Consider the following 26,939-nt stretch of genomic DNA (forward strand, 5'->3'; position numbering starts at 1 on the left):
AGCACCTGCTACGTTATCATTTACGCTAAAGTGCACGTGTGTGTTATTTTTTTTTTGTCATATGATACAGGCTCGGTGAATCAGGGACGGATACGTAGCAACCCAGAAGAGCAAATCATGAAGCGATTTGGTGCAAGAGGTTTGAATTCCCCCGAGTAGCCTAGATGCTGGGCGTAACTGTCACAGAAGTGTTACGCTTTGAAATGTAAACATGTTAACGTGGATGTAGCCTGTAACGCCCCACCAAGTCGGTGAAAGGTTTCTGATGTGAATATTATTAATTATTATCCACACTGCTTTATTTAACTGAGGTTGACTGCAGACAAAACTGCAGTCAAGCAACTGCAAATAAGGGGAAATGTACTGCATTGAAACGATTTATCTCCAGTATTGACGATCGGAACAGGCAAGCATAGTGACAAGAAAACAGATAAACCTTTTGTTTGTTGAGTTTAGGTCTGGTTTAAAATTTTGTTTCAGGGACCTTATGCGGTGGTATGAAAACATGGCGTACCACTAGAGGGAGCTCATGCACCGCAGTGTGACTGCTTCAAATGACATGATCAGTGACATTTGTACTTTTGATTAAAATGTATTATGACCTTTATGTTAAATTTAGACCCATCAACGGGTCCAAAATCAAATGACGACGGTGTCTTCTGCTTGGCTAGTGAATGCTTGGATTGGGCCTAAAGCAGTAACTGTTTCCCCACCATGCTGATGGCCCACGTTTATTTGATTGTTTGTGTATCAAGCAGATGGAGTCGATCTGCTAAGGGGCATATTAATAACATATCCTGTCAGCATTATTATTTTATGTTGCCTTGATATAGATCAAACAGGTTAATTCCTCCAGTGAGGCAGGAGCTCAGGCAGAACATTTTCATCATAACCGCATGTTCGTCAGACGACCACACAGACGCTACAGACGTATTTAAAGGTCGTGCGCACTCCTTTGAGCAGGAATTCCTTCGTTCATCTTTCTTTAACCCTTTGTTGTTTTCTAGTGAATCTTAAGAAGAGGGCTTGAGTTGTCATTTGTGAGTTTTATACTTGCAAAAAAGGTATTCAGTCTGCACATTCAAGCCTGGTAGTGAGGAAATCCTCAGAGCGAATAAGACATCTTTTAATCCAGGGCTCCATCGCATCATGCACCTACAAAACAGGATGTCTCCAGCAAGTGAGGCTCACTAGCCGTTTCTGCTCGGAGGTCGAGGCGAAACGTAAAACAGGGAGCTTGACACATTTTGAGGCATCTCATTTCTCCTTTCGCATAGAATAAAAAAAGATCAAAACAGGTAAATCATCAGACATGCAGAGTAGAAAACAGTAGTTCTTGGTGACAGATTCACGCGTAGGAGAAGGTAATTTAAAATGAGGTTCTGGGTTTTGCAGCAGGAGTACAGACTTCCAGACTTGTTTTTTTTTTTCTTCACTGATTCGCAGCACCAAGGTTTAATTTGCTCTGTCAGCCGGGTTTGTCCTCTAAAACAGCTCCTGCCATCTCTGCGTTTTCCAGCTCAGCTGTTGCTGAGTTCCAGGAAGAAGAAGCAGTCTCACTATCGCAGCGTGATCTCTGATATCTTTGATGGCTCCATCCTCAGTCTGGTCCAGTGTTTAACTTGTGACAGGGTAAGATGCACGTCTCATGTTAAAGCACCAGGGGAGGCTGCTCACGTATCAGGTCACAAACAAAATATTTGTATCGTTTGGATGGAAAGATTACGATGCGCCTGTTTCATCTCAGTTTTGTTAAAAAATGTCTACAGAAAATTCTGTTTAAAATAACAACATTTCAACATTTTAAAAAGGATTATTCTCCTTACAACAACCCCAGTTACAGAAAAGGTTGGGAAACTGTGTAAAAAGCACGTTAAAAACAGAATGCAAAGATCTCCAAATCGCAAAAGCCCCTATTTTATGCACAATAAAACATAGAAAGCATATTAAATGCACCTTTGCCCCTCCTTTCTCTGTTCTTTACCTGCCATTGTTTTTGTAATAATTGCGAAGTTGTTTCTAGGTGGTTTTTCAGAGATTCAGAACAGGGGTCATGTTCTGGGTCTCTGGAAAGCGCGTAGCGACAACTTCTATTGTAACATATGCTATATAAATGAAATTGAATTGCACTAAAGTGATTCACATTAAAACTTTTCATGAAAAGCAGCAACATCTTCATTAAAAAAAAAAGTCATAACCTGGAAAACAAAAAGCTTGAAAAGTGAACTAATTAGGTTAGTTGGGAATAGTTTGGATATGAGGCCGGTTCTTTCGGATTAAAAGGACAAACCAGAAAAGCGATCTTGGACGACTTTGATCTTCAAGTGCTCCTGTGGTTTTACATTAAAAACAGGCATGATTTCATAATGGAAACTATTGTCTAAAATGGACTGAAGCAAAGAGGAAAACTGTCCTGCGGTCAAATTAATCAGTTGAAATTCTTTTTGGAAAATGAGGGATATTGCTTCCTCCAGAGCAAAGACAATCAGGACCATCTTCTTTATCAGCGCTCAGTCCAAATGCATATTTGATGGTACTGGGTGCATTGGTGAATGGTGTCGACATGTTTTAAAACCACATATACTGCCAAAGTCGTTTTCATGGACGGCCTTGCATCTTTCAGCAAGATAATGCTAAACTGCGTAATTGCTGAACTGGGTTTCATGCAGTCAAAGACCTTTGAAAAAATCCTGAAACACAAAATATGGTGCCTAAGATCAAAGGGCCATATAAAACAAGAAGGGGACATTCCTCTCCCAAAACGTAAAGTAAAATTTAAAATGAACAAATTAATTCCTAAAAATGTCCTATAATAAAAAAAAGTACCGTAACATTCATAGAGCATGTTTCACAGATACCAGTCACAAAGTGCCGTACAATAAACATGATAGATTTAGATTAGAAAAAAAAAGCAATGAAAAAGATTGCATGGCGTGAAACAACATAAGACATACCTTTTTAAAAGCTTGTCTGAAAAAAAAAAAAAGAAAAAGATTTCAGTTCCAGAGTCTCAGTGCCACCTCCCCAAAAACCCGATCATCACAAGCCACCAGCACCGCTCTCCTCTCAGAAGACCTCAGAGATTGACCACAAGAGATACACATATACACTACTGGGGTGCCATTGAGAATTAAAGCAAGAATTTAAAAATTGATCCTCAAACTGAAGCCAGTGATGAGTTTATTTTTTTAATCAGAGTTCTGTGGTCTCTCTTCCTGGAGTTGAGTAAAAGGTGTGCAAACTGCATTTTGAACAGCTGCAGCTGGTTCAGGGATATTTTGTTCAGACATGTAAAAATTAAAGTAATCTAGCCCTGGAGAGATAAAAGCATGAAGGATCGTTTCCATATCTTCCTCAGAAACAGCTGAGCTTGGGTCCGAAAGAACCAGCACAGAATATTAACCAGAATCAGCTGTCATTAAAACATCATTCTAGTTAAAAACAGTTAAAACTGAATTATGTTTAGGATTCGTCAAAGATGTAATGCTTTTCTAGAAGAGCTACGAGGTGCTAAGCGACAACCTTTTCTAAAATCTTTGATAGAAAGATCAGCTTTGTAGCTTTCAGGCAAAGATGGATCCAAATAAGATTTCTTTAGCGGTGGTTGGACCAGAGCAAAGTTTAAAAGCAGAGCGACCAGAACCAGTCAAGGAAGTTAATCACATCAACTACAAACGGCTGATTAAGTTAAAAAACGGTAAAATGAGGACATCAGCAGGACTTGATGGAGCTTTAGTTTTGGATAATACAGCACTAATGCTGTCTCGTGTAACGGGAGAGAATGGGCAAGGTTGAGGATGGAGAGAATGAAGGTGCAGTATTACAAAGTAATTAAGACAGTCACTGTCAGAAGAAACTGAGATCTGCTGAAAAAAATGTATTTGAGATTTGCAAATCATTGCATTGTGTTTTTATACACGTTTTATACCTTTTTGAAATCAGGTTTATGATTTAACTCAGGGGTCGGCAACCCGCGGCTCTAGAGCCGCATGCGGCTCTTTAGCGCCGCCCTTGTGGTTCCTGGAGCTTTTTCAAAAATGTTTGACCTTTTTTTTCCTTTTTTTTTTCTTCTTTTTTTTCCCTTTTTTCTTTTTTTTCCCTTTTTTTTCTTTTTCTTCATTTTTTCCTTTTTTCTTCCTTTTTCCTTTCCTTTTTAATCTCGATCTTTTGACTTTTTTCTCGTAATTTTGACTTTTTTTCTCGAAATTATGACTTTTTTTCTCGAAATCTTGACTTTTTTTCTCGAAATTTTGACTTTTTTTCTCGAAATTATGACTTTTTTTCTCGAAATCTTGACTTTTTTTCTCGAAATTTTGACTTTTTTCTCTCGACATTTTGACTTTTTTCTCAACATTTCGACTTTTCTCGAGATTGTACTTCAGCATTAGACTTTTCATTTTTTGCGGCTCCAGACATATTTGTTTTTTTGTGTTTTTGGTCCAATATGGCTCTTTCAACATTTTGGGTTGCCGACCCCTGATATAACTATTTCAATAGTGGCTGTTATCATATTCATCGCTCAAACATTTAATTAAAAAAGCTCTCTTCTTCTCTGCTCGATACACACAGTGTAATCCAGCCCTCTGCATGTGTGACAGGTCTCCACCACAGTAGAAACCTTCCAGGATTTATCCCTCCCTATTCCCGGTAAAGAGGACCTGGCCAAGCTCCATTCATCCATCCATCAGAACTTGCCCGTCAAGACCGGCGTGTGTCCCGACACTTACGGCTCGCAGGGCTGGATCACCTACATCATGGACTCCATTCGTCGGTCAGTGACTCGCACGTGCACGAGTTAAAGAAAAGGCCACATGAGAGCCAACGGCTGAATTCAGGAGAATCTGATTACCTGTGTGGTTATTTATTTGGATATGCTTTAATCAGGAGTGTTGAAGGGTTTCATATTGACCTTATCTTCAGATGTAGGCAGAGGTTGGAGAAGCGTGACTCGAGGGCAAAGTCTTCCCAGAGAAAGTTGGCGTGTAAAATCTTGAGCTGTCACGCTTGGCTCCTTAGCCGTGAAATTCCATCTTTTCACTCTGAAAATCCACCACACCTGATTTTTCTGGGAAGATGAAAAAGAAAATTGAAGTTTGGCGGCCATACAAACGGAGACGCAGACAAGAGACGGTGATGCAAGTGAGGACATGCAACCCTGTCACTTGGGCTAATGTGTTGTACCCTGTTCCTCACGGTGATGTGGAAGGATAGTTCTTGGGACTTCAGCTGTGATGATGCAGGTGTTTCGTGATTCACTTAACAGGAAATGCAGTGAATGAGCTGATTACCGTATTTTCTGGACTATAAGCCGCTACTTTTTTCATAGGTTTTGAACCGTGCGGCTTATACAAAGGTGCGGCTATTCTGTGGATTTTTCTTCCACCGCTAGGGGGAGTGCTAACCGGAATTAGAATCAAAACTAAGACAAAATAAATGCAAAGAAGAATACGCTACTTTTTCTTTAGCAGATAGAAGTAGAAGTAGATTTCAAACAGATAAATAGATAAATAAATACCGGTTATTTTCTCTTGGTTCTGTCCCGTTTTAATCAGCAAAGTTGCTGCCGTGTTAAAAGACACTGTTAGGAAAGGATCTATTTAGGTACAAACATGTACATCATTTACAGCTCAAAATCGTTCTGTACATGTAGTAAATATCTTATCTAACAACATAAATATCTGCGGCTTGCATATCTTTTTTTTTTTTTAAATAAAAGTGGGTGCGGCTTATATACAGGTGCGGCTTATAGTCCAGAAAATACGGTAGTCCATTTTTTGTGGAAAAACAGCACAATCCTGGATTTACAGGATGATATGTTGTAGGGCTGGGCGATATGGACCAAAAGTCATATCTCGATATTTTCTAGCTAAATGGCGATACTCGATATATATCTCGATATTTTTTCTGTGCCTTAATTGGGGTTTCCCCCAAAGCATTATAGCATAGCATCTCTGTTAGCTTCATTTTTTTCTGAGGCAAACCCTTAAAAAAACAGTCAGTTTTAATACAAAGCCTCGTGCCAAATGTCACACAGGTTCCTTTATTAACAGAGGTCTGCACAATATCAAAATGTATAAAACGATGAAATAAAAATAAACTGCCTGCATATATAGAATAAAAATGCTTCTTGAATAAAATAAAACAAATATCCCTTTCCTGCATAACAATTAAATTCAAATACACTGTGCAATTAATACAATGTAGACAGTAACAGGCAGACTTTTCCACTGAGGTTGACAGTTGTGCAAATAACAAAACATTTGTGCAAATCTCAAATAAAACATTCAAGTCAATTTGTCACAAAATAAGCTATATGAAAATCATTAAAAAAAAAATGTAATTTTTTTTTTTTTTTTTTTTTTTTTTAAATCGATATAAACAATATTTTCTCGTACCATATCGTGTTTGAAAATATATCGATATATATTAAAATCTCGATATATCGCCCAGCCCTAATATGTTGTACGGTTTACTGGGAAGTAATCTGCACTCGTCTGTTGTGATGAAGAGTCGGTTCAAAAGGCAAGGCTTTCCATTTACCAGTCAGCCCACACGCCGACTCTCACGTTTGGTTGTGAAATATGGGTAGTGACTCCAGGGTTGCTAGAAGATAAATGCAAGCCACACTGCACAAGTTGGATTTTCTTAATCTTGGGTGAGACGTCAAGAGCGGCGTGCACAATGATGATGCACTGTTGTGTTGTAGGCTACGGCATGATGTGGCAGGGTGCAGGTTGCGTCATCAGCGTGCAAGAGCGGCTAGAAAACAAGAGGTGAAAATGAACCACAGACGTGATGTTTGTGTGTGCTGAATGCGGTTAAAAAAAATTGTTTAAAATGAGTTTCTGGTCATCATTCGGACGACTAGACTAGAGTCTGGTGCACCATGATGTGACTCAGGCTGTTGATACAAATGTGATGCGAGATGACTCCTTTTGCCTCAACTCCACCAAATCTGACTCTTTCTCAGTCTTGTAAAGCTTAGTTTCTTTTATGCTTAGCTTCTTTCTTTTGGGAGGAATTACTCTGGGTTGCTTAACCTTTGTCTGGTGTTAGCTTTCTGTTACCATCTCCGATGTTAACGGGTCGGTTTTGACCCGTGTTTTAAATGATCTCTAAAATACACTAAAAGCAATTATCCATCATCCAATTTGTTTCTCATCTCTTGGTTACATTGTTAGGCTTCCTTATCCATGAAAATATTGGTTTTAATATTTTTGGTATGGGACTCTGGGCCTTTTTTTTGTCAGTATAGCCCTTAATTTCAATTTTAAAAACTGGTAAAATGAGCCTCAAGAGAATCATATGAATAAATAAAAGGTTGTTGTGTTACCTGGCTATTACGGAGAGGTATTAGGACACATATCTTAAATACATTTGTTTCATTTATTTTTTCATTTTATTATTATTAACTATAGTAACATCTATGGTGTTATGGGTAAGTTTCGACCCAATTTACTTTAAGGAAATGGAAAAAAAGTAAAAGGTAACAATTTCAACCAGAGCCTTTTATAATTTAGTGAAAAAAAAATGTTGGATATTATTTTGTTGAAATAAAGGTTCCTGACAAAGTCAAAAAGCCTTGATGCAATAAACGCATTTTTGTGGTATTTTTATGAATTTAAAACCTAAGAACGGGTCGGTGGCGACCCTAACAACAGACAAAGGTTAAATACATTGTTTTTGGGCTTGTGTGCAGAAGGAATCATATCTGTCGCAGCCTGTTTTTGGTTGCAAGACGGTTCTGTCTTTCGTCTTTGCTCCCGAAATTGTGTAAATTGAGTAGAGTCGCTGCTCTTCCACATTGAAAGGGGCCAGTTCAGGTGGTTTGGGCTTCTGGTTCAGGACGCCTCCTGGACGCCTCCCCTCTGGAGTTGTTTCAGGTGTGTCGAACCAGGTGGAGGCCTTAGGACAGACCTCAAACATGAGGGAATGCCTCAGTATTTCCCTGGTAGAACTAAAAGTGGTGGTCTGGGTTCTCCCTGACCACTCACACCACTACCCCTAAGACACCTAAGTGAAGAGGTCTGAGCCTCCAACCAATCTCAGATAAGTGGAATTTATTGGATAGATTTATGTTTCATTGAGCTGCAAGCGCCGAGCTAACAGGATGATTTACAGCTCTCCAAAGGTTTCTAGGTGACATACCCTTCTTTTTACGACATTCTTGCGATAGAAAAGCGCTGCAGACATGTTGTTAGACATAAAAGAAGACTCAAAGGTTAATATGTTCACACCTGGATCAGACGGTAAAGACACGGATACAGGCTCTAACTTGCTGTCGTTCAGTAGATCCAGCTGTGAACAGATAGTCATCATTACTGGCTTGGTGTTCTCCAGTTCTGTAACCGTCTACGCCGCACTGTGACACAGAGGAGTAAATCAGTGTTTGGTCACGTCTGTTCCGGAGAATTATATTTTTCAACGGGTGTGCGGGCTTGTTTGAATCATTTCTTTCGTATTAGACGGTGAATCCCATGAAGATGTGCATATCAATAATTTTTAAGGGAATTTTGAATCATCAGCATGACCTTTAGTGATGAATATAGAGCAGGGGTCGGCAACCCAAAATGTTGAAAGAGCCGTATTGGACCAAAAACACAAAAAACAAATATGTCTGGAGCCGCAAAAAATGAAGTCTTGTATAAGCCTTAGAATTAAGGCAACACATGCTGCATGTATCTATATTAGTTATAACTGGGAGAAGATTTATTTTTTTTATTATGCACTTCGAGAAAAAAGTGGAAATGTCGAGAAAAAAGTAAAAATTTCGAGAAAAAAGTCTAAATGTCAAGATTAATGTTGAAGTACAATCTTGAGAAAAAAGTTGAAATGTCGAGAAAAAAGTCAAAATGTCGAGGAAAAAGTCGAAATGTCGAGAAAAAAGTTAAAATTTCAAGAAAAAAGTCAAAATGTTGAAAAAAAAGTAAAAATTTCGAGAAAAAAGTCGAAATGTTGAGAAAAAAGTCGAAATGTCGAGGAAAAAGTCGAAATGTCGAGAAAAAAGTTAAAATTTCAAGAAAAAAGTCAAAATGTTGAGAAAAAGTCAAAATGTCAAGATTAAAAAGGAAAAAAGAAGAAAAAAAGAGGAAAAAAGGAAAAAAAGAAGAAAAAAAAGAAGAAAGAAAGGAAAAAAAGGTCAAACATTTTTGAAAAAGCTCCAGGAGCCACTAGGGCGGCGCTAAAGAGCCGCATGCGGCTCTAGAGCCGCATGCGGCTCTAGAGCCGCATGCGGCTCTAGAGCCGCGGGTTGCCGACCCCTGATATAGAGAATCGTCATCTTTTTCTGTCAGCTCTGTATAGTTTTGTAGGGTCTTAAAACCTAAACCCTCTTCGGAGTACCCGTCCACAACAGCAAAATAAGTTTTATTGCATATTTAAACTTTTGTTTGCCAAACTTCACTTCGTTCAGCAGTAACAGTAACATGAGCAGCAATAGCTTTTTTTCCTTTTTCAACAAAATTATTGCACAATTGGCGAAAAACTAAAAGAAAAACACTTGTTACGAAACGGAGAGGTTCCTGTTCAGAAATGTGGACTGATCTGAGATTATCCACGGAGCACATTGTGTACCGTGGCTGAAAGTCGACTCTCTGCTCGTGGCTGGATAATACTGCTGACGGTCATCGTTGTCAGAAACGTCCAGGTCAGGACCGTCTCTGCTTGCAGTGATCAAATCTGGCCATGTTGTGTTTTTCAAACAGGTTCGTAGTGTCATGTATCCCGAGCTGGTTTTGGGGTCCCATGGTGACGCTAGAAGACTGCCTCGCTGCCTTTTTTGCTGCAGATGAACTCAAAGGTACGCATGTCCTGAAATGTGCATTGTGATGGGGAAAAAGGTGCTTCACGTCGGCCCATCCTCTGTCAACTTCTCTGGCCTCCTGTAAAACAACGCATACATTTCAAGATTCTCCTCACCCCATTCACCCCCAACGAACACGCTCCACTGATGCCAACGCTCTCACCACCATCACCAGGACCAAATGCCTTTGCCACTGCCCTTCCCCCCTGGATCTCATCCCCCTCCGGCCATCCTTAACTCTGATTCACTGCCATCTTTCAAAAGTCATCTCAAAACCTGTCTCTTCAACATCACTTACAACACCTGATGAATCATTTTCCACCCTATCTCTTTCTTATTTTCCTGTCTACTGTCTGTAATGTTGTTTTTGAGTTCTGCATTCTGTGTTTTTTTTTTTTTTTTTTTTTGCACAAAGATGATTTTAATTTACCGTTTTGTAGAACATGTAAACATCAATCTTTCCCCACTTGTAGAATTCACTCAATAAATCTCTTAAATCATCACCATCCTTGCCAATATTCAAAAAACATTTATTTTTTTTTATAACTTTATAAGGTTTTTCAATATTTTTTAAGACAAACAACCCCACATATATCCCACCCTCCCCAGTTCCCACATACAAAGAAGATAATAGCAATAAAACATAATATGTAAACAAGAAATAAAATAAAAATTGAATTAAATTAAAAAATAAATGAATAAAATTAAAAATTAAAAAAAAAGTACACAAATAAAATAACATTAGTAATAATAACACATGTGTGATTTTTATGTTTTTGTGCCCTTGTTTCCAGGAGACAACATGTACAGCTGTGAGCGGTGTAAAAAGTGAGTGTTTGCAGTAATTCTATGAACTGATAGTGTTTATCCTTCACATGCATTTGTTTACTCATTTTGTTCTGTGCAGGTTGAGAAATGGCATTAAATACTGCAAAGTTCTTAAGCTTCCAGAGGTACTTTTTATTTTTAATCATCTGATCCTTGTCTTGCTTGAGATGAACAGTTTGATCTTGGTTGCGATCTGCTGCTCGACTACGTTTCTCTTCCAGATTCTGTGCATCCACCTGAAGCGTTTCAGGCACGAGGTCATGTACTCGTTCAAGATCAGCAGCCATGTGTCCTTCCCGTTGGAGGGCCTGGACATGCGGCCTTTCCTGGCGAAAGAGAGCCCATCTCAAGTCACCACTTACGACCTTCTGTCCGTCATCTGCCACCACGGCACGGCAGGAAGTAAGAGACCAGACAACATAGGACTGGGCGATATGGACCAAAAGTCATATCTCGATATTTTCTAGCTGAATGGCGATACTCGATATATATCTCGATATTTTTTCTGTGCCTTAATTGGGGTTTCCCCCAAAGCATTATAGCATAGCATCTCTGTTAGCTTCATTTTTTCTGAGGCAAACCCTTAAAAAAACAGTCAGTTTTAATACAAAGCCTCGTGCCAAATGTCACACAGGTACCTTTATTAACAGAGGTCTGCACAATATCAACATATATAAAACACATGAAATAAAAATAAACTGCCTGCATATATAGAATAAAAATTCTTCTTGAATAAAATAAAACAAATATCCCTTTCCTGCATAACAATTAAATTAAAATACACTGTGCAATTAATACAATGTAGACAGTAACAGGCAGACTTTTCCACTGAGGTTGACAGTTGTGCAAATAACAAAACATTTGTTCAAATCTCAAATAAAACATTCAAGTCAATTTGTCACAAAATAAGCTATATCAAAATCATAAAAAAAAAAATGTAATTTTTTTTTTTTTTTTTTTTTAAATCGATATAAACGATATTGTCTCGTACCATATCGTGTTTGAAAATATATCGATATATATTAAAATCTCGATATATCGCCCAGCCCTAAGACAACATCAGGGTCCCGTCTTTCTGCTCTCGTCCGTCTTTGGTGACGTTTCTGTGCTACTTTTATTTTTTTATTGATACAGGTGGACACTACATAGCTTACTGTCAGAATGTGATCAATGGCCAGTGGTACGAGTTTGACGACCAGTATGTGACAGAAGTCCATGAGACGGTGGTGCAGAACGCGGAGGCATATGTGCTATTCTACAGGTGAGCATCGGAGGACCTCATTTACTCAGAATCGGCACAGCTCACTGCGCTCACTGGGTTTTTCCACGGACTGATGCAGGAAAAGTAGCGAGGAATCGGTAAGAGAGAGACAGAAGGTGGTGGCTTTGGCCAACATGAAGGAGCCCAGCCTGCTGCAGTTTTACATCTCCAGAGAATGGCTGAACAAGTTCAACACCTTCGCCGAGCCGGGCCCCATCAGCAATCACACGTTTCTATGTCAGCATGGAGGTAATAGTGTGGTAATTGTGTCCAAAGCCTTTCAAGATCAGAATCAGACCTGCTTTCGCTAAGAGCTCAAGGGGTGTCAGATGGCTGACCTGGTTGAGGAGGCACTGAATTGCTGTTAATGAAGGTTACCAGACCCAAAAACTCTGTCGATTTTGGGAAAAATTATAAAAATCTGACTCTGATGGAAGAACGCCACATCTGCAATTTCAATAACATTTAGGTTTTTATTTAAAAAATGCTGTGACTGACAAATAAGAAAGGCTGAAGATTTTATTTGATGACAAAATATCAATATAAGTAATCACACCCACACCACCCCAAAATAAAATAAATTAATAAAAATGACAGATGCAGTGTGCAAGGATTTGCAGTTAATTTGAATCCCATATTGAAATGAAGCTTGTCAAAAGACAATGAATTAAAAGTTGAAACTGATTTTCAAACTGACGACGACGAGAACAAAACGGCTTCAAAGCATTTGAGACCTGAGCAGACCCGTCTCTGGTGTCCTCGCAGGCTCGGCAGGTTTTTGCTTCTCTCGTCGCGTCTCCGCCATTTTGAAAATATTGCTGGTATGAATTTCAATGTGACCCCAACTCTTTGTTTTATCACACTCATACTGGATATGTTGAACCATTTTCAATAAAAAAAATAGATACAAAATTAAAAGACTGAGTCAGCGCTTCCAAAAACAGCAGAATTACAACCGTCGACTCGCATTGCACATCGCTCATTTGCAGCGTCGTTTTTGAATTTCGATCACCATAAGTCATGTGAATGTTTTGATTTGGGAAAACCTGGCCATGTTGCTTCTAAGTTGCAGACTTTCACCGTGCAAGAAGGGAGGCAAAGGGTGGTTTTCTTTTTTGTCCTTAAAAAAAAACAACAAAAAAAACAACTCCTTTCACATTGTTTCATTAACCTTAATGCTTTCTCTGCACAGGGATCCCTCCTAATAAGTATCAGTACATCGATGATCTGGTCGTGATCGTTCCCCAGAACGTGTGGGAATACCTGTACAACAGGTAAATGTACACAGCGCTGCCATATTAACTTCTTTTTTTTTTTTTTTTTTTTTTTATTGATCTTTTTATAGGAAACAACATACAATGAAAACATGGAAATCTGTAGTCAAACACACGCATTATACATTGTCTCCTTTTTTTTTTTTTTTTTTTTTTAAAACACACAAAACCTAACTAAGGAACAGAGTCTCTGTAGCGTTAAATAATAAATAAACAGATGAGCAAGAAATGATCAAAGGAGGAAAGTAATGTATGAGCAAAAATGCATACAAAAAACAAATGCAGTGGTGAATGTAGATGCCCATAAGTGATATCCCATTAACTGGAAATAAATAAAACATAAAAAAAAACAAATTAAGGAGATGAAAAGAAAATTAAGGGAGGGGGGGGGTCAGTCGGTGGGTAGAGTCTTCAACGCGGTAAAGTGGTCTATGAAAGATTGCCATTTGCGAACGAATTTAGCTGCGTTGCCTTTTAAAGAGTATCTCACCTTCTCCAATTTAAGAAAAAACATAACATCACTAAGCCAAATAGAAATAGACGGGGACTTGGGGGATTTCCATAGAAGTAAGATACGACGTCTTGCTAAAAGGGATGTGAAAGCCAATACTTCTGACTGTGTGTGGCTGATATGTGAGGAGTCAACAGAGAGTCCGAATATTGCTAAGAGAGGGGCCATAACAACTTTTTTACCCAGAACTTTAGACATGATCACAGAATAATCACTCCAAAATTTCTGTAACCTAGGACAGGAGAAAAACATATGACTTAAATTGCAGGGAGAGCCCTGGCATCTGTCACATAGGTCTGCAACATTCGGATATATTTCCGATAATCGGGATTTTGATAGGTGGGCTCTATGCAGCACCTTAAATTGAATAAGTTCAAATCTAGCGCAAGGCGTGCTAGATCGTATGCTACGGATAGCTTTATCCCACAGCTCCCCTGTGAAGTCAAGGCCCAACTCTCGTCCCCAACCCTCCCGAGCTTTATCTACAGAATGATCATCAAATGTCATACACAGTGCATATATCTTAGATATCAGAGACTTTTGACTGAGTTTCATTGTTAGAAGATCATCCCACGGTTGGTTAGCAGGAAGGGAAGGGAAGCATGGAAACAGAGCAGAGGCGCAGTGTCGAAGCTGGAAGTAGCGAAACAAATGGGAGGCAGGCAAATTGAACTTTGACCTCAGATCTGAAAATGTGGAAAAGATACCATCCTTATATAGATCCCTGAAGTGCTTAATGCCCCGGCTGTACCAAATCATAAAAGTGGTGTCTATTAGTGATGGAGGGAACAGATGATTCTTAGTAACAGGTGTATAGATGGATGGAGAAGCAAATTTAAAGTGGCGCCTAAACTGTGACCAAATCTTAAGGGAGGAAAGCACCACAGGGCTATTTGTAAACTTAGAGGGATTCAATGGTAAAGAGGAGGAGAGTAGGGCCGTTACAGAGGATGAAGAGAGTGACTGAGCCTCCAATCTGCACCATAATAACTCAGGAGACTGAAGCCAATAAGTTAGTTTGTGAATATGCGCTGACCAATAGTAAAGCATAAAGTTTGGTAGTGCTAGACCCCCATTAAATTTAAATTTTTGGAGAAGCGAATACCTCACTCTGGGTGTCTTACCGGCCCATAAAAAGTTGGAAACAATTTGGTCAAGTGATTTAAAAAAAGATTTTGGTAGAAATAAAGGAGTGCATTGGAACAAAAAAAGAAATTTAGGCAATACAGTCATTTTCACTGTGTTAATTCTTCCTATCAGTGACAATGGTAGGGAGTTCCACCTCTGTAAGTCCGCCTTCACTCGAGTTACCAGTGAGGAAAAATTAGCGGTGAAAAGAGAGGGCAGAGTGCGGGTCACATTAATCCCTAAGTATCTAAAGCCTGACGGGCTGAGTTTAAAGGGGATATCAGATTGTTTGAGTTGTAAAGCAGAGGAGTTTATGGGGAAGCATTCACACTTGTGAAGATTGACCTTATAGCCGGAGAAGGATCCATAATTCTTCAACAGAGATAATATTGGTGCGATGCTGGTTAAAGGGTCAGATACATATAAAAGGAGGTCGTCTGCATAAAGTGACAATTTAAGTTCCACATTGGACCTAGAGACTCCGCGAAATAGAGGAAGAGTTCTTAAAGCAATTGAAAGTGGTTCGACGGATAGAGCGAATAGCAAAGGGGAGAGAGGGCAGCCCTGTCTCGTGCCACGTGATAATGTAAAATAAGTGGAGTAGTTGTCATTGGTGTGAATGCTGGCCTGAGGGGAAGTGTAAAGAAGTCTAATCCACGATATAAACCTGTGTCCAAATCCGAATTTATGAAGTGTTGCAAAAAGATAGTTAAATTCGACATGATCAAAAGCTTTCTCAGCATCAATTGCGATAACAACTTCAGGGAGTGGAGAAGAATCTTTAGAGAGAATCACATTAAGAAGTGTACGAACATTATAGAAGAGCTGGCGTCCCTTGATGAAACCATTCTGCTCCTCAGATATGATGCTAGGAAGGATCTTATCAAGACGAATTGCTAGTGCTTTGGCTAAAATTTTGACATCTACATTCAGTAAAGACAAGGGCCTATAAGAAGTGCATGATTCAGGGTCCTTGTCCTTCTTCAAAAGGAGGGCAATAGACGCCTGCATTAAAGAGGGAGGCAATGAGCCATGATCAAGGGACTCATTGTACATTGAAAGTAAAAGGGGGGCTAATTTGTCTTTGAATTTTTTGAAAAACTCAGCTCCGAACCCATCGGGACCAGGGGCCTTGTTGCTTTGCGTAGCTTCAATGGCGGCAGCAATTTCTTGCAAGCTGAAAGGAGCATCGAGGCCATTAGCCACATCCAAATTAATAGTAGGGACAGTGATATTATCAAGAAAGGAGGTCATTTCTGCTGTGTCAAGTGGAGATTCTGACTCATAGAGAGAGGAGTAGTATGATTTAAAAGTTGTGTTGATGGCGATTGGATCGGTGGTAAGTGTGCCATTAGAATCTCTAATGCTGGGAATCAGTCTCGACGTTGCTTGCCTTTTTAATTGGTGAGCCAATAACCTGCTTGGTTTATCGCCGTGTTCATAATAGTTGGCATGAGCGCGTAAAAGGAGCCGTTCAGAATCGGCAGTCGCTATAAGATCGAATTTTGACTGCAAATCAAGCCGTTGTTTCAGTAAACTCGGACTCGGGTTAACTGAGTTTAGTCTGTCTGTGTCCTGAATTTTAGATGTGAGCTCCTGTAATTTAGCCCTGCGGATTTTACTGGCGTATGCTGAATAAGAGATAATCTGTCCTCGCAAATATGCTTTGAGTGATTCCCATACTAGCGAAAAACTGGTAGAATCTGTTTTGTTTAATGCAATGAAATCATCTATTGAAGCAGATATAGAAACATTAAATGCATCGTCGGATAAAAGCAATGGATTAAACCTCCAGGGAGAAGAAAAACGGGGGCGCTCAGACCATGTTATATTCAAAGTTAGAGGGGCGTGATCCGAAATAACAATTGGGTGGTATACGACAGAAGTAACTTTGGGGAGAAGAGAGCCATCAACAAAAAAATAGTCAATACGTGAATATGACTGATGTACTTGAGAAAAAAAAGAGAATTCCTTATCTCCAGGATGTGAGACCCTCCACGGATCAACAAGCCCGTTCTTGACTGTAAAATCGGTAATAGATTTTGACATAGAGGATTGAGTCAAAGTACGAGGATTCGAACGGTCCAAAGAAGGATTAATAACACAATTCAGATCACCGCCCAGTATTGTAATATGCGTATTTAAGAAAGGGAGGTTGCCAAACAGCCTATCCGTAAAATTGGGGTCATCAAAATTAGGGGCATATATATTCACCAACAATACAGGGTTACAGTATAGAGTGCCCGCAACAATAAGATATCTACCATTCTTATCGGATATTGTCCTGGAGACGGAGAAATTGACTCTTTTGTTGATCAAAATTGCTACTCCTCTAGACCTAGAATCAAAATTTGAATGAAAAATATCACCCACCCAAGCTCGTTTGAGTCTGAAATGATCTTTATTTCGCAAATGAGTTTCCTGAAGGAAAGCTATGTCAGTGTCCAAGCGTTTCAAATGTGAAAAAATCTTTGATCGCTTAATTGGATTATTCACACCTTTCACATTCCAGCTAGTGAATGTAATGTTTGATCCAGTATCAGGCTTGCGCAGATTACGATCGTTCATAGGCATTCTCTGAGAGAAAATAAGACCGACTCACCCACCACCAGAGGAGATATAAGGAAAAGAGGTAAAAGGGAAAACCAAAACAAACAAAACTCAGGAGTATATACATACCTACAGAGACAAAAAGCCAACATCCCATAACCCCCGCCCACCCACCCAACGCACATTAGATGATCCCATCCCCAAACGATGGAAACAGCCGTGCTGGCTTCAAAGGAAGCCATTCTCAAAAAGAGATGCTTTCGACTATAAAGCTAAATACAAAAACAAAAACAAAATTAGCTCCTGCAGAGTTAAAACCTTTAAAAAAAAAAATAAATAAAATATGAGGCATATGAAACCATCAATCTGAGGCATTCTGACGATCGCTGTCTTGTCAGGGTAACAACAAACGTAAATTAAGGAGATCTTTGGCCTATAGAACAATAATATATACATATATGCACTCACACACCCACACAGACACGCACACACATGCACACAATTTAAGAAAAGACAGGGGTGCGTGCATATTTTCTTATCAAGGCATCATACCAGAGAAATGATTAGGCCATCAATTTAAAACGGTGTTGTTCCCATTGATAGTTAGAAGAGAAAAGAAAAAAAAATTAATAAATAAATAAAAAATAAAAAATAAAAAATTACGACATAAAGTCCCATTTTCTGAATTGACTCAGTCACTCACCCCGGGCCAGAGTCCCGCACGGACATCAAGCTGGATAAATCGTCCCAGAAAACTAGCTGGTAGTCACTTTTTTTATTTTCCTGATGAATGCCAGGGCTTCATCTGGCGACGTGAAGTCACGCTGCTGGCCGTCATGGGTTACACGCAGCCGTGCGGGATACAGCAATCCATACCGGACTCCTTCAATCTCCCGCAGCTGACGGCGCCCGATATAAAGGCAGCGCGCGCCCGCGCTGTCTTGGCTGTGTGGTCCGGGAACACGGAGATGCTCATACCCCGGACTTTGATCTGCTGCCGCTCTCTCGCCTTTCTCAGGATGTCAGCGCAGTCGGTGTAATAATGGAGCCTTGCCACTATTGCGCGGGGCCGCTCCCCGGGCTTCGGTCTCGGCATGAGGGTGCGGTGGGCTCTATCCACCACCGGCTCTGCGTCGAGGGAGAAGGCTTCCGCCAATAGCCTGGAAACACCGGCTGCAGATGAAGAGTCAGGATCCTCCTCCGGGACGCCAATAATCCGTACGTTCTGCCGACGAGACCTTGACTCCAAATCCTCGCATCTGTCCTCCAGCCTCACATATTCTTTCGACAAGTGATCCACTTTTTTCTGGAGAGCAACGATGTCGTCTGAGCAGCTTGAGACGGACAGCTCCATCCCAGCGACCGTGGTCGCGAGACCCGCGACGTCCGCCTTCATGGATGAAATACTGCCAGAAAGATCGGCTTTAAGAGAAAGCAGCTCGGACTTAATGGACGTTAAATTCTCGGTAAGTGCTGCCTGAAGCTCTGACCGAAATATAGCTGCAACATCATTGCGGAGAGCGGAGAGGAGTTCGGTTTTAAGCCGGCTGAACTCCGCAGCTGGAACCTGCGCAGCGCAGGTGCTCTCCGGAGGAGGGGAATCACCGCGGGGCGAGGAGACGGCATGAGCAGCAGGCCGCGGGTTAGCTAGAGGGTTATTCCCCGCTTTGAAGGACTTTGGAGGCATTTCCGTGGTAAGTTGTCGAAGTAACCGCGTTGAAAATAATTTAGTTAAAACCAAAGCCGTGGGAGTGATGCAAAAAGTGCCTATAAATGTTGAATTAAAATTAACTCTGCAGGAGCTCCGCTAATCACGTCTCACCCCATGTACAGCTAAGCCGGAAGCCTGCCATATTAACTTCTTTTGGGTTTCTATCTGACTCGTTAAGTCTCTGTTCACCAAAATGTACAAGTTTGGAGAGGTATAATAAACATGCGGAGACCAAAAACACTTAAACTCTTTAGGAATGGTTCCAGTTAAAGCACACTGGCGGGTTTAGAAAACTATTTGCAGTGTGCGTGTGTGCGTGCGTGCGTGCGTGCGTGCGTGCGTGCGTGTGTGTGGCGTTTTGCGTTGCATTTTATTTGTATGATAAGCGCTAAACAAATAAAGTTTGATTTATACACCATATTATATTTGTATACCTTAAATAAACACATTTATGTATTAGAATATACCAGAAAACATTGTTTTTTGCTGTTTTCTGATGCTGTTCTCCTTCCTGCATTTGTACATTCATCTGTAACTGAGTAGATACCGCGCTTCTGTGCGATACTGGTATTTATAGTTACTTTTGATTTGATATCGGTGTCTCCGTTTTCAGCTTTGGAGGCGGCCCAGCCGTCAACCACCTGTACATTTGCGCCATCTGTCAGGTGGAGATCGAAACTCTGGCGAAACGCAGGAAAACAGAAATCGACACTTTCATCAAGGTAAACGCCTGCACGTCAGTGGGGTTTCATGTGTGTGTAAGTCTATCTTCATGCTTTGTGTTCAGGCATTTTTAAAGGAGTGTTTTTTCTCCATCATTTGCAGCTGAACAAAGAGTTTCAGGCTGAGGAGGCTCCGACGGTGATCCTATGTATCAGCATGCAGTGGTTCAGGGAGTGGGAGAGCTTTGTGAAGGGCAAAGATAATGGTATTACCCAGCAGTATAAATATACTGGTGGTTATTTGAGTTGTCCATCTTTGTCTCTTTACAAAACTTTTTTTTTTGTTTTTTCTCTTCATGTCAGAGCCACCGGGTCCCATCGACAACAGTAGGATTGGTGTTATGAAAGGAGGACACATACAGCTGAAGCAAGGTAAGACCTCAGCACTGACGGAGGATGATGGAAAGGTGCAAATGATGTAAACGGATGGTGATATATATATATATATATATATATATATATATATATATATATATATATCGATTTTAAATCGTAATCGCGATTATGTAATTAGAACGATGTTAAAACGTGAAAATCGTAAAATCGATTTTTCACTTTTTTTTTTTTTTTTTTTACCTTGTCTGCACACATATTAATGATTGATACCATATTAATGATTGATGGAAATACCTCTCAATACCTGCGACAAGTGCCCCATGGGAGAGGCTCTTTAGTGTAGGAGGGGGCGTTGTAACATCGGCCACCGGGCATCCCTCAAGCCAGATGCGGTAGACCGGCTCGTGTTCCTTGCAAAAAACTTGCAAATGTGAATAGCAAATGTAATGACTGACATTACACACCTCTACCTCCTTCATGGGTTGCATTATTATTTAGCATGCAAAGACCCAGTTTAGTTTAATTAGAAAATGTCTTGTTTTATTTAATTGGAAATATAACTTACTGTGTGTTTGCAAGTGCTGATTTGCTGATTTTTTTTTTTTTTCAGAGATAAAACTTTATATTTTATTATATTTTTTAAAACTTTTTTTCAACTTATTTTACAGAGTTTTGCACTTTATTCATTCATTTTTGGTTTAATAAGAGCAAAGTTTGCACTTAAAGCCCAAAGGGGCAAATGTTCAATAAAAAAACAGCATATTTGAAATCATTTCTTTGCCTTTTGTCAATTCTCAAAATAATCGTAATCGAAAATCGGATTTTGAGAGAAAAAAATCGAGATTTTATTTTTGGGCAAAATCGAACAGCCCTAATATATATATATTTTCTGTTTTCCACCTCAGGTGCAGACTATGGTCAGATCTCAGAGGAGACGTGGCAGTACTTGCTGGGCATTTACGGCGGAGGCCCTGAGATTGCAGTGAGACAGACGGTGGCGCTGGCTGACCCCGAGAGCCTTCATGGGGAGAGGAAGATTGAGGCAGAAACCAGAGCACTTTGAGAGGAATGGAGGTTGGAGTATTCACTAATGTTAGTTGTTGGCTGAATTGAACCGAACAGTGTCTTGTTAATCCCCAACGGGCAATGACATCGTTGCACTTCAGTATCCAGGGTGTGTTATTGCTCCTTTACCGTAAAATAATCCAAGATTATAGCATCTGTTGTCAGACACTTTAATCCTGTTTTCATCATTAAGTCATATCTGTTAATTTCTTTGGCCAGTGATCTCGACTTTCCGGCAACGACAACAGTAGCAAACGGTGGACATTTTCTCCTCTGTCAATCTTCTCATAAGCTTGGTTGAATTTGAGGTCTTTTATTGGGGCTTTAAAATTTCAATGAGCTTGTCTCATGTACAAAAACAGCTTTGCAGTCGTTATTGTTACTCACAGATGTTAAAATAGGCCAGAGCATCCAAGTAGTGTAGAAAAATCTTGTGTACAGACTTTTGGATTACATGGAAGCTGAAGCTGAAGTCTTGGAGCGTGAGACAACCCCATCCACGTTTGTTTGCGTCAACCACAGCGGCTCATAAATTCCTTCTGGCCGGCAGAGAGCTAACTATCTGCAAATGTGGCCAAGAACAACAGAGAAGCAGTTGAAATCTCATTTAGGGAGCTGCAGATGAGGGTGCTTTGGTTCTCCAACAGTTTCTCACGTTTATGTTTCATTTTACTCTCCCCAGGTCTTCTGATGCCCACTCCTGTCCTCACAAGAAGCTGAGGAATTTGCACCTTGGTGGAGAGGCCCCTTTGTATATGTAGCGATGTATTATTTTGATGCAGCGCCGCAAAGAGGAGGAAACGGTACTTCGGTAGCGTGTAACTTATTGGATAACTCAGATCTTCAGTGTTAAGGCGTTTTAATAACAAATAAGTTGTAACATCTCTGGAGCTGTTTTCAGTAGCTGTGGTGTCTCCGTGGCTGCTGTAGTTGACTACGTCTCATGTACTGCTTCAACCGTCGGTGGCAGGCGGGGCAGCTGCCGGTATCACGAACCAAAGTGCTGCAGAGAACATGGCTTCATGGGTTTAGTGCAAGGACTTTTTCTGTTTCACTGGTAGCAACAACCACGATGCATTAACACGCTTTCTGTTGTGTGCCTGTTTACTCGTTACATAGGAACAACTGCAGTGAAAAAGGTGGGATGTATCAAATAATCAACCCCTGCACCTCCCACCTCAACAGCACCGTGGAGCGAGCCCTCAGGAATTAAGTCTTTTTTTCCCCTTTGTTTAATTATGCCAGTTAAGATGGCCATAGCAGGTTTATTTATGACTACAAAACATGCACGTTTGGGTTAAAACAGATCATTGTTGGGGCTCACACTGCATGCAGCTCCAACAGAGGCATTTTACTGACAGGATGACCCCCCCCCCCCCTCCTTCTGCTCAAACAGATAATCTATCTGTTGATGTGCTCGAAATTATCTAAACATTGACTGGCTCTTGTTTAGTTTATGCAAGCACAACCATCAAATAGTCATAAGGGCATGTATAGTGTTGAATGGTATGATGTTATGAGTCATAGAGGAAGAGATGATAAGAAGGGCGATAAGAGATACTGTTCAACAAAAATATTACTTTTTCTCGTAAAAGCCTGCAGAGAAATTCTCCTGCAACATTAGTTTAAATCAACTTGCATCAGCTGCTATTTGAGCTTCCTGGGATTCAAAGTAACGTGACAGTTGTTTATTAAATAAAGCACTTTTTCCACCATGTAAAAGCAAGAACGAGCTAGTTTGAAATCACTAATCACCACAGGATGTCAAAATTCAAACCTGTTACAGCAGAAAGGTTCTTTCTGTTTTTTTTTAGATGCTTTTGAGCTCTTTCCTCATTGCCATAATTTGTCATTTAGTTATCGAGTAAGAGAGTAAGGACAATTTTACACAGGTGTTTGCTTTTAAAAAAAAAAATTTGTGCATATGTATATATCTTAAATTACGCTCCATTTTAAAGGTTTATTAATGATGCACATCACTGATTAAAACACTAAAGCTTGTTTGCTCAAGTTACAATCCGCGTGTGAAGATTTCCATCATCCTCTGCGATTGAACCATATTTTAAGTCATCGGGTTCCAGTTGTTTGCTGTTTAAAGTCACCTGTCAGTAACTGCTCTTAGGTTGTTTTTTTTTTATATTTTTAACTTTCCGTGTGTGCTCCAGCTGTTTGCTGGAATTGAGATTATTGGAAGAAAGATTAGACTTCAATCCAAATGTCGATATGGATAGCATTATTTTTTTCTGTTTATATTCGGTGTTTGATGATATTGACATCCATTTTTACAGAAGAGCAGAATGGATAAATGCTGCTGCTGTGTTTAAAATCAAGAAATACTTTTTAAAAACCTGTGATTTTCGTTAACAAATGACCTAAAATTTGAATGAAGGCTCATTTTGGTCTTCAGGTGTCAGGATCTAGCGGGCTGTTTTCTCCTTTTCCCTCTAAAATAATACTTAGCAGTCATGGATTATGTAAAGATAATAAAAGTTTATGTTAAGTTCATCTATATATACATTTTCTTTCTCAGCAAATAGGTCAGTTAGTGGGTTTTTTACCAGGTAACAAGGCTTGTGTCGGGGAACATGAATCCAAACTTTCAAAGTTTTTTTTTTTTAAAGCTTAACGTGCAGTTAATTTATTAGCTCTTTCTAATCTTGAGAAATTTGGCTGATGATGGTAGAATACTCGCCAAGGTGCATCATGTTAAGTAACCCTCTAATACAGCCGACACAGTTGCACTTTGACCCAGCTTTTAATCTTTTGTATTTATGATAAACCGGTTAGAGTTTGTAGAAGTGCAATGATTTAAGCCACATTTACCGAGAGGGATAATTGTGACGGACATAAAAGACAAGGCTTTTAGGTCTGGAACCGGCACCACTCAAAATGCCAGGTATATTTTGTAGTCCTGTCTATGAGAGGAGACGGTACCTTTTACTTGGACCTGAATCTCCATAATAAATTAATTATCAGCAATCGTCCAACTTTAAATCTCCCCCCAATCCCTCTTAAGACTTAACAAATTAAAATGTAAATTTTTCTCCCTTCTTTTTGTCTAAAAACCTATAAAAGCTGAAGTTAAGGCAGCTGGCAGGAAGCGCTTTAATGCCAAAGCAAGCTACCCGTTAACTGGGGAACTGGGGAACTGCTGGCTGTAACTTGTTATCCCCCCACCCAGAAAAGCCGACCCGTACAACAACATTAATCTAATTGATGCTTTTTTTATCATTAGTTCATACATGACAAGTTTGACTCCGGACGACGTCAGAGGTCTTTCTGCCGGAAAGATGACGTACTTGTGCTTTATCTTCATAAAGTTGAGAAGAAATACATTTTGAACATCTCTTCACATTAAATAAGTGTGACCTGTGAACACACCCCAGGATTTTGACTGTAGAAGAGTAGGAGCAGGTTTGACTAGAGGAAAAACAAAAAACGTCTGCTCCAACGAACGAACGATGTTTCGAAAGTCCGTAAGAACACGAGTTCACTCAAATATTGTAAGCTGCACTGCATTGCAAATATAGTGCAGCATACAGTATTTACAGCATACGGTGGTTGTAATTATTGTGTAGTACGTCACCATAAACATGCTCTGACAAAACCAGAAATTGACCACTATTTAAGGTAGACTGGTTAATTGCATGCTGGACATTTTTCTGGAACTAGCGCACCGTCCAGATATGTCCTGCACTCTGTGGATTTTGTACTTGAAATACTGCGTACTACGTATTCTAGGTCAAAGTTTTGCATCTGAACAATGTGGGTGGATATAATAGAATAAATGTACACGGTGGCATTTAGTGAGTTTTGAAAAGTTCATAATGAGATATGCATCGCACTTTTGAATAATAGCCATTTGCGTTCCCAGGTGAAGGTCTGAACTTCTTCAAAATTGTATTTTCATTCAGTTTCAGTGATTTCTTGCACATTGAAAAGGCTCGTTTTTTTGCCAACAGACTATTGAACTGGGAAATATTCCTGAAACCACGAGCAACCAGGAACTTGGGATTGTGGGAAATACTATGTATGCACTGCGGTTAACAGGCGACATTGGCGTCGCCGAGCTGCTCTCCCTCTGAAAGGAGGCGTGTCCATCTGCAGCAGTGGGGGACCAATAAGAGCCAACTGCAAGACAGCCACTAGGAAGGTCATTCATTTCACCTGTGACATGTCAAGATGTTTGCTGTGGCTCGTGAATGTATTTTTGACTGTGGTTCACAAGAACCCGCGCGTACCCGTTTAGATTCTCGAGCACGTCGTCAGCTCTTAGAAAGGCCACTAATACATTGTTTTGTGGTGTAAGTTTCTCTTTTGTTCACCCACTACTTTAACAACAAGAGATGATAATCATTACTGTGACAGTATGTATCCTGTGTTTTGATATGTTTGAGGGGAAATAAGTGCAATGAGAAATACAAATAAAAATCCTTGTGCAATTTTGAGTTTTCTCATGAGAGAAATACTGGATATCTTTTAAATGATAATAGTTTCAACAGCTGAGGTAGTTCAGGATACTCCAGCGCAGTGTTAGGAAGTCTTGAGTGGTGATTACTTAACTATTCCCACAAATGGAGTATGTTTTTGCTCGTGTTAGAGCACGTAGTTATGCGTGTGAGCTTTTCATTTTACTGGAAAAATGCGAGCATGGCTGTGGTTCAGAGGTTAACCACGGTATCACGGCAGCATTTCACTCACTCAAGTTCTCCCTGAATTTTACAGCATTTGGCTGCAGTGGTCATGACCATGTCGGTACGTCCAGCGGTGGACGGTGGGATGTCTTAATGTCTGTGTAACTGATGTAATGATTAAAGTTTTCTGGTCCTCAATTAATCTTGTTTGTTGTTTTTTATGTGTTGAGTCAGACGGCACATGTGAAACAGACAAAATCTGTTTGCAATTAGTTTGGAGATTTAAATCTCAGAGAATTGGTGAAGGGGAACTTGCAGGATCCCTGACGTCATCATGGAGACGACCACTCACCCTGTTTAAGCTCATTTAATCTTGAATCGCACGTTATGAGCTGTGGTAACGCCTTATGTGTTGTTGCACAAAAGATGTTGTAAAATGCTACACAATGCCATTACAAAACTAAAGTAATGAACCTCTCGTGCATCACAACTATTAATCATAAATCTGGAAACATTTCACAAAAATACTGCAGCATTTGGAAATATCCACATATGACATTTCATTAAAGGTAGGGTAGTCAATTCTTATCCAGAACATTTTCTTAAAACCACAGTTGTTTAGCTTCCCCTTTTCTTATGTGAAGCAAAAATAGAAAATATCCCTGTCTCTGTAAATTGAAACTGTAACAAACATTTCTCCAGCCAATCACTGACAGGGGGAGGGTCTTTTGGAGGAAGGCCAGAGAGGAGCAAGCTCTGTTTTGCTGATGTTTGTCATAAACAGCAAATGTGATTTTTTTTTTTTTGTCCAGTAATTACTTATCCTTCATTTTAATTATTTCTTTTTGTGTTTGCCTTGTTGCTTTGTTTGATTTATGAACTACAAAAACTACTGTATGTTGTGAAATGTCCTGTTTTGTTAAATATATTGTTGAATGCCAGTTTGTTCTTAGAAATGCTGCATTCTCATTTTGCTTTTGTGTGTTTTTAAAATACATTATGTTGCTGTAAGATATATAACTAATACGGATATCTTCGCATTAATATTGCACATTTACAATAGAAATTTTTTTTTTGTTTTTACTGAGTCTCATCCCTACGACGGAGTATTAGGGCT

The 26,939-nt window shown here is 39.8% G+C and overlaps 1 protein-coding gene across 3 annotated transcripts in view; it reads left to right on the forward strand.

The window, feature by feature from the left end:
• Positions 1-26,622, forward strand: part of usp20 (ubiquitin specific peptidase 20) — a 37,953-nt gene extending 11,331 nt beyond the window's left edge. For 2 of the 3 annotated variants that reach the window (XM_061733768.1, XM_061733769.1), the window contains exons 12-26: positions 71-139; positions 1,520-1,632; positions 4,599-4,771; positions 9,705-9,799; positions 10,597-10,630; positions 10,710-10,755; positions 10,852-11,032; positions 11,765-11,891; positions 11,971-12,140; positions 13,084-13,165; positions 19,679-19,787; positions 19,891-19,993; positions 20,091-20,159; positions 21,029-21,197; positions 21,871-26,622. In XM_061733768.1, the coding sequence (XP_061589752.1) occupies positions 71-139; positions 1,520-1,632; positions 4,599-4,771; positions 9,705-9,799; positions 10,597-10,630; positions 10,710-10,755; positions 10,852-11,032; positions 11,765-11,891; positions 11,971-12,140; positions 13,084-13,165; positions 19,679-19,787; positions 19,891-19,993; positions 20,091-20,159; positions 21,029-21,186 (1,529 nt within the window). In that variant the 3' untranslated portion in view covers positions 21,187-21,197; positions 21,871-26,622. Of the gene's footprint in view, positions 1-70; positions 140-1,519; positions 1,633-4,598; positions 4,772-9,704; positions 9,800-10,596; positions 10,631-10,709; positions 10,756-10,851; positions 11,033-11,764; positions 11,892-11,970; positions 12,141-13,083; positions 13,182-19,200; positions 19,322-19,678; positions 19,788-19,890; positions 19,994-20,090; positions 20,160-21,028; positions 21,198-21,870 lie in introns of those variants that run through there. The other variant, XM_061733770.1, reaches the window with a different exon arrangement.
• Positions 26,623-26,939: the final 317 nt, after the last annotated feature.

Source organism: Cololabis saira, chromosome 11 (assembly GCF_033807715.1).
Source record: "Cololabis saira isolate AMF1-May2022 chromosome 11, fColSai1.1, whole genome shotgun sequence".
NCBI lineage: Eukaryota > Metazoa > Chordata > Actinopteri > Beloniformes > Belonidae > Cololabis > Cololabis saira.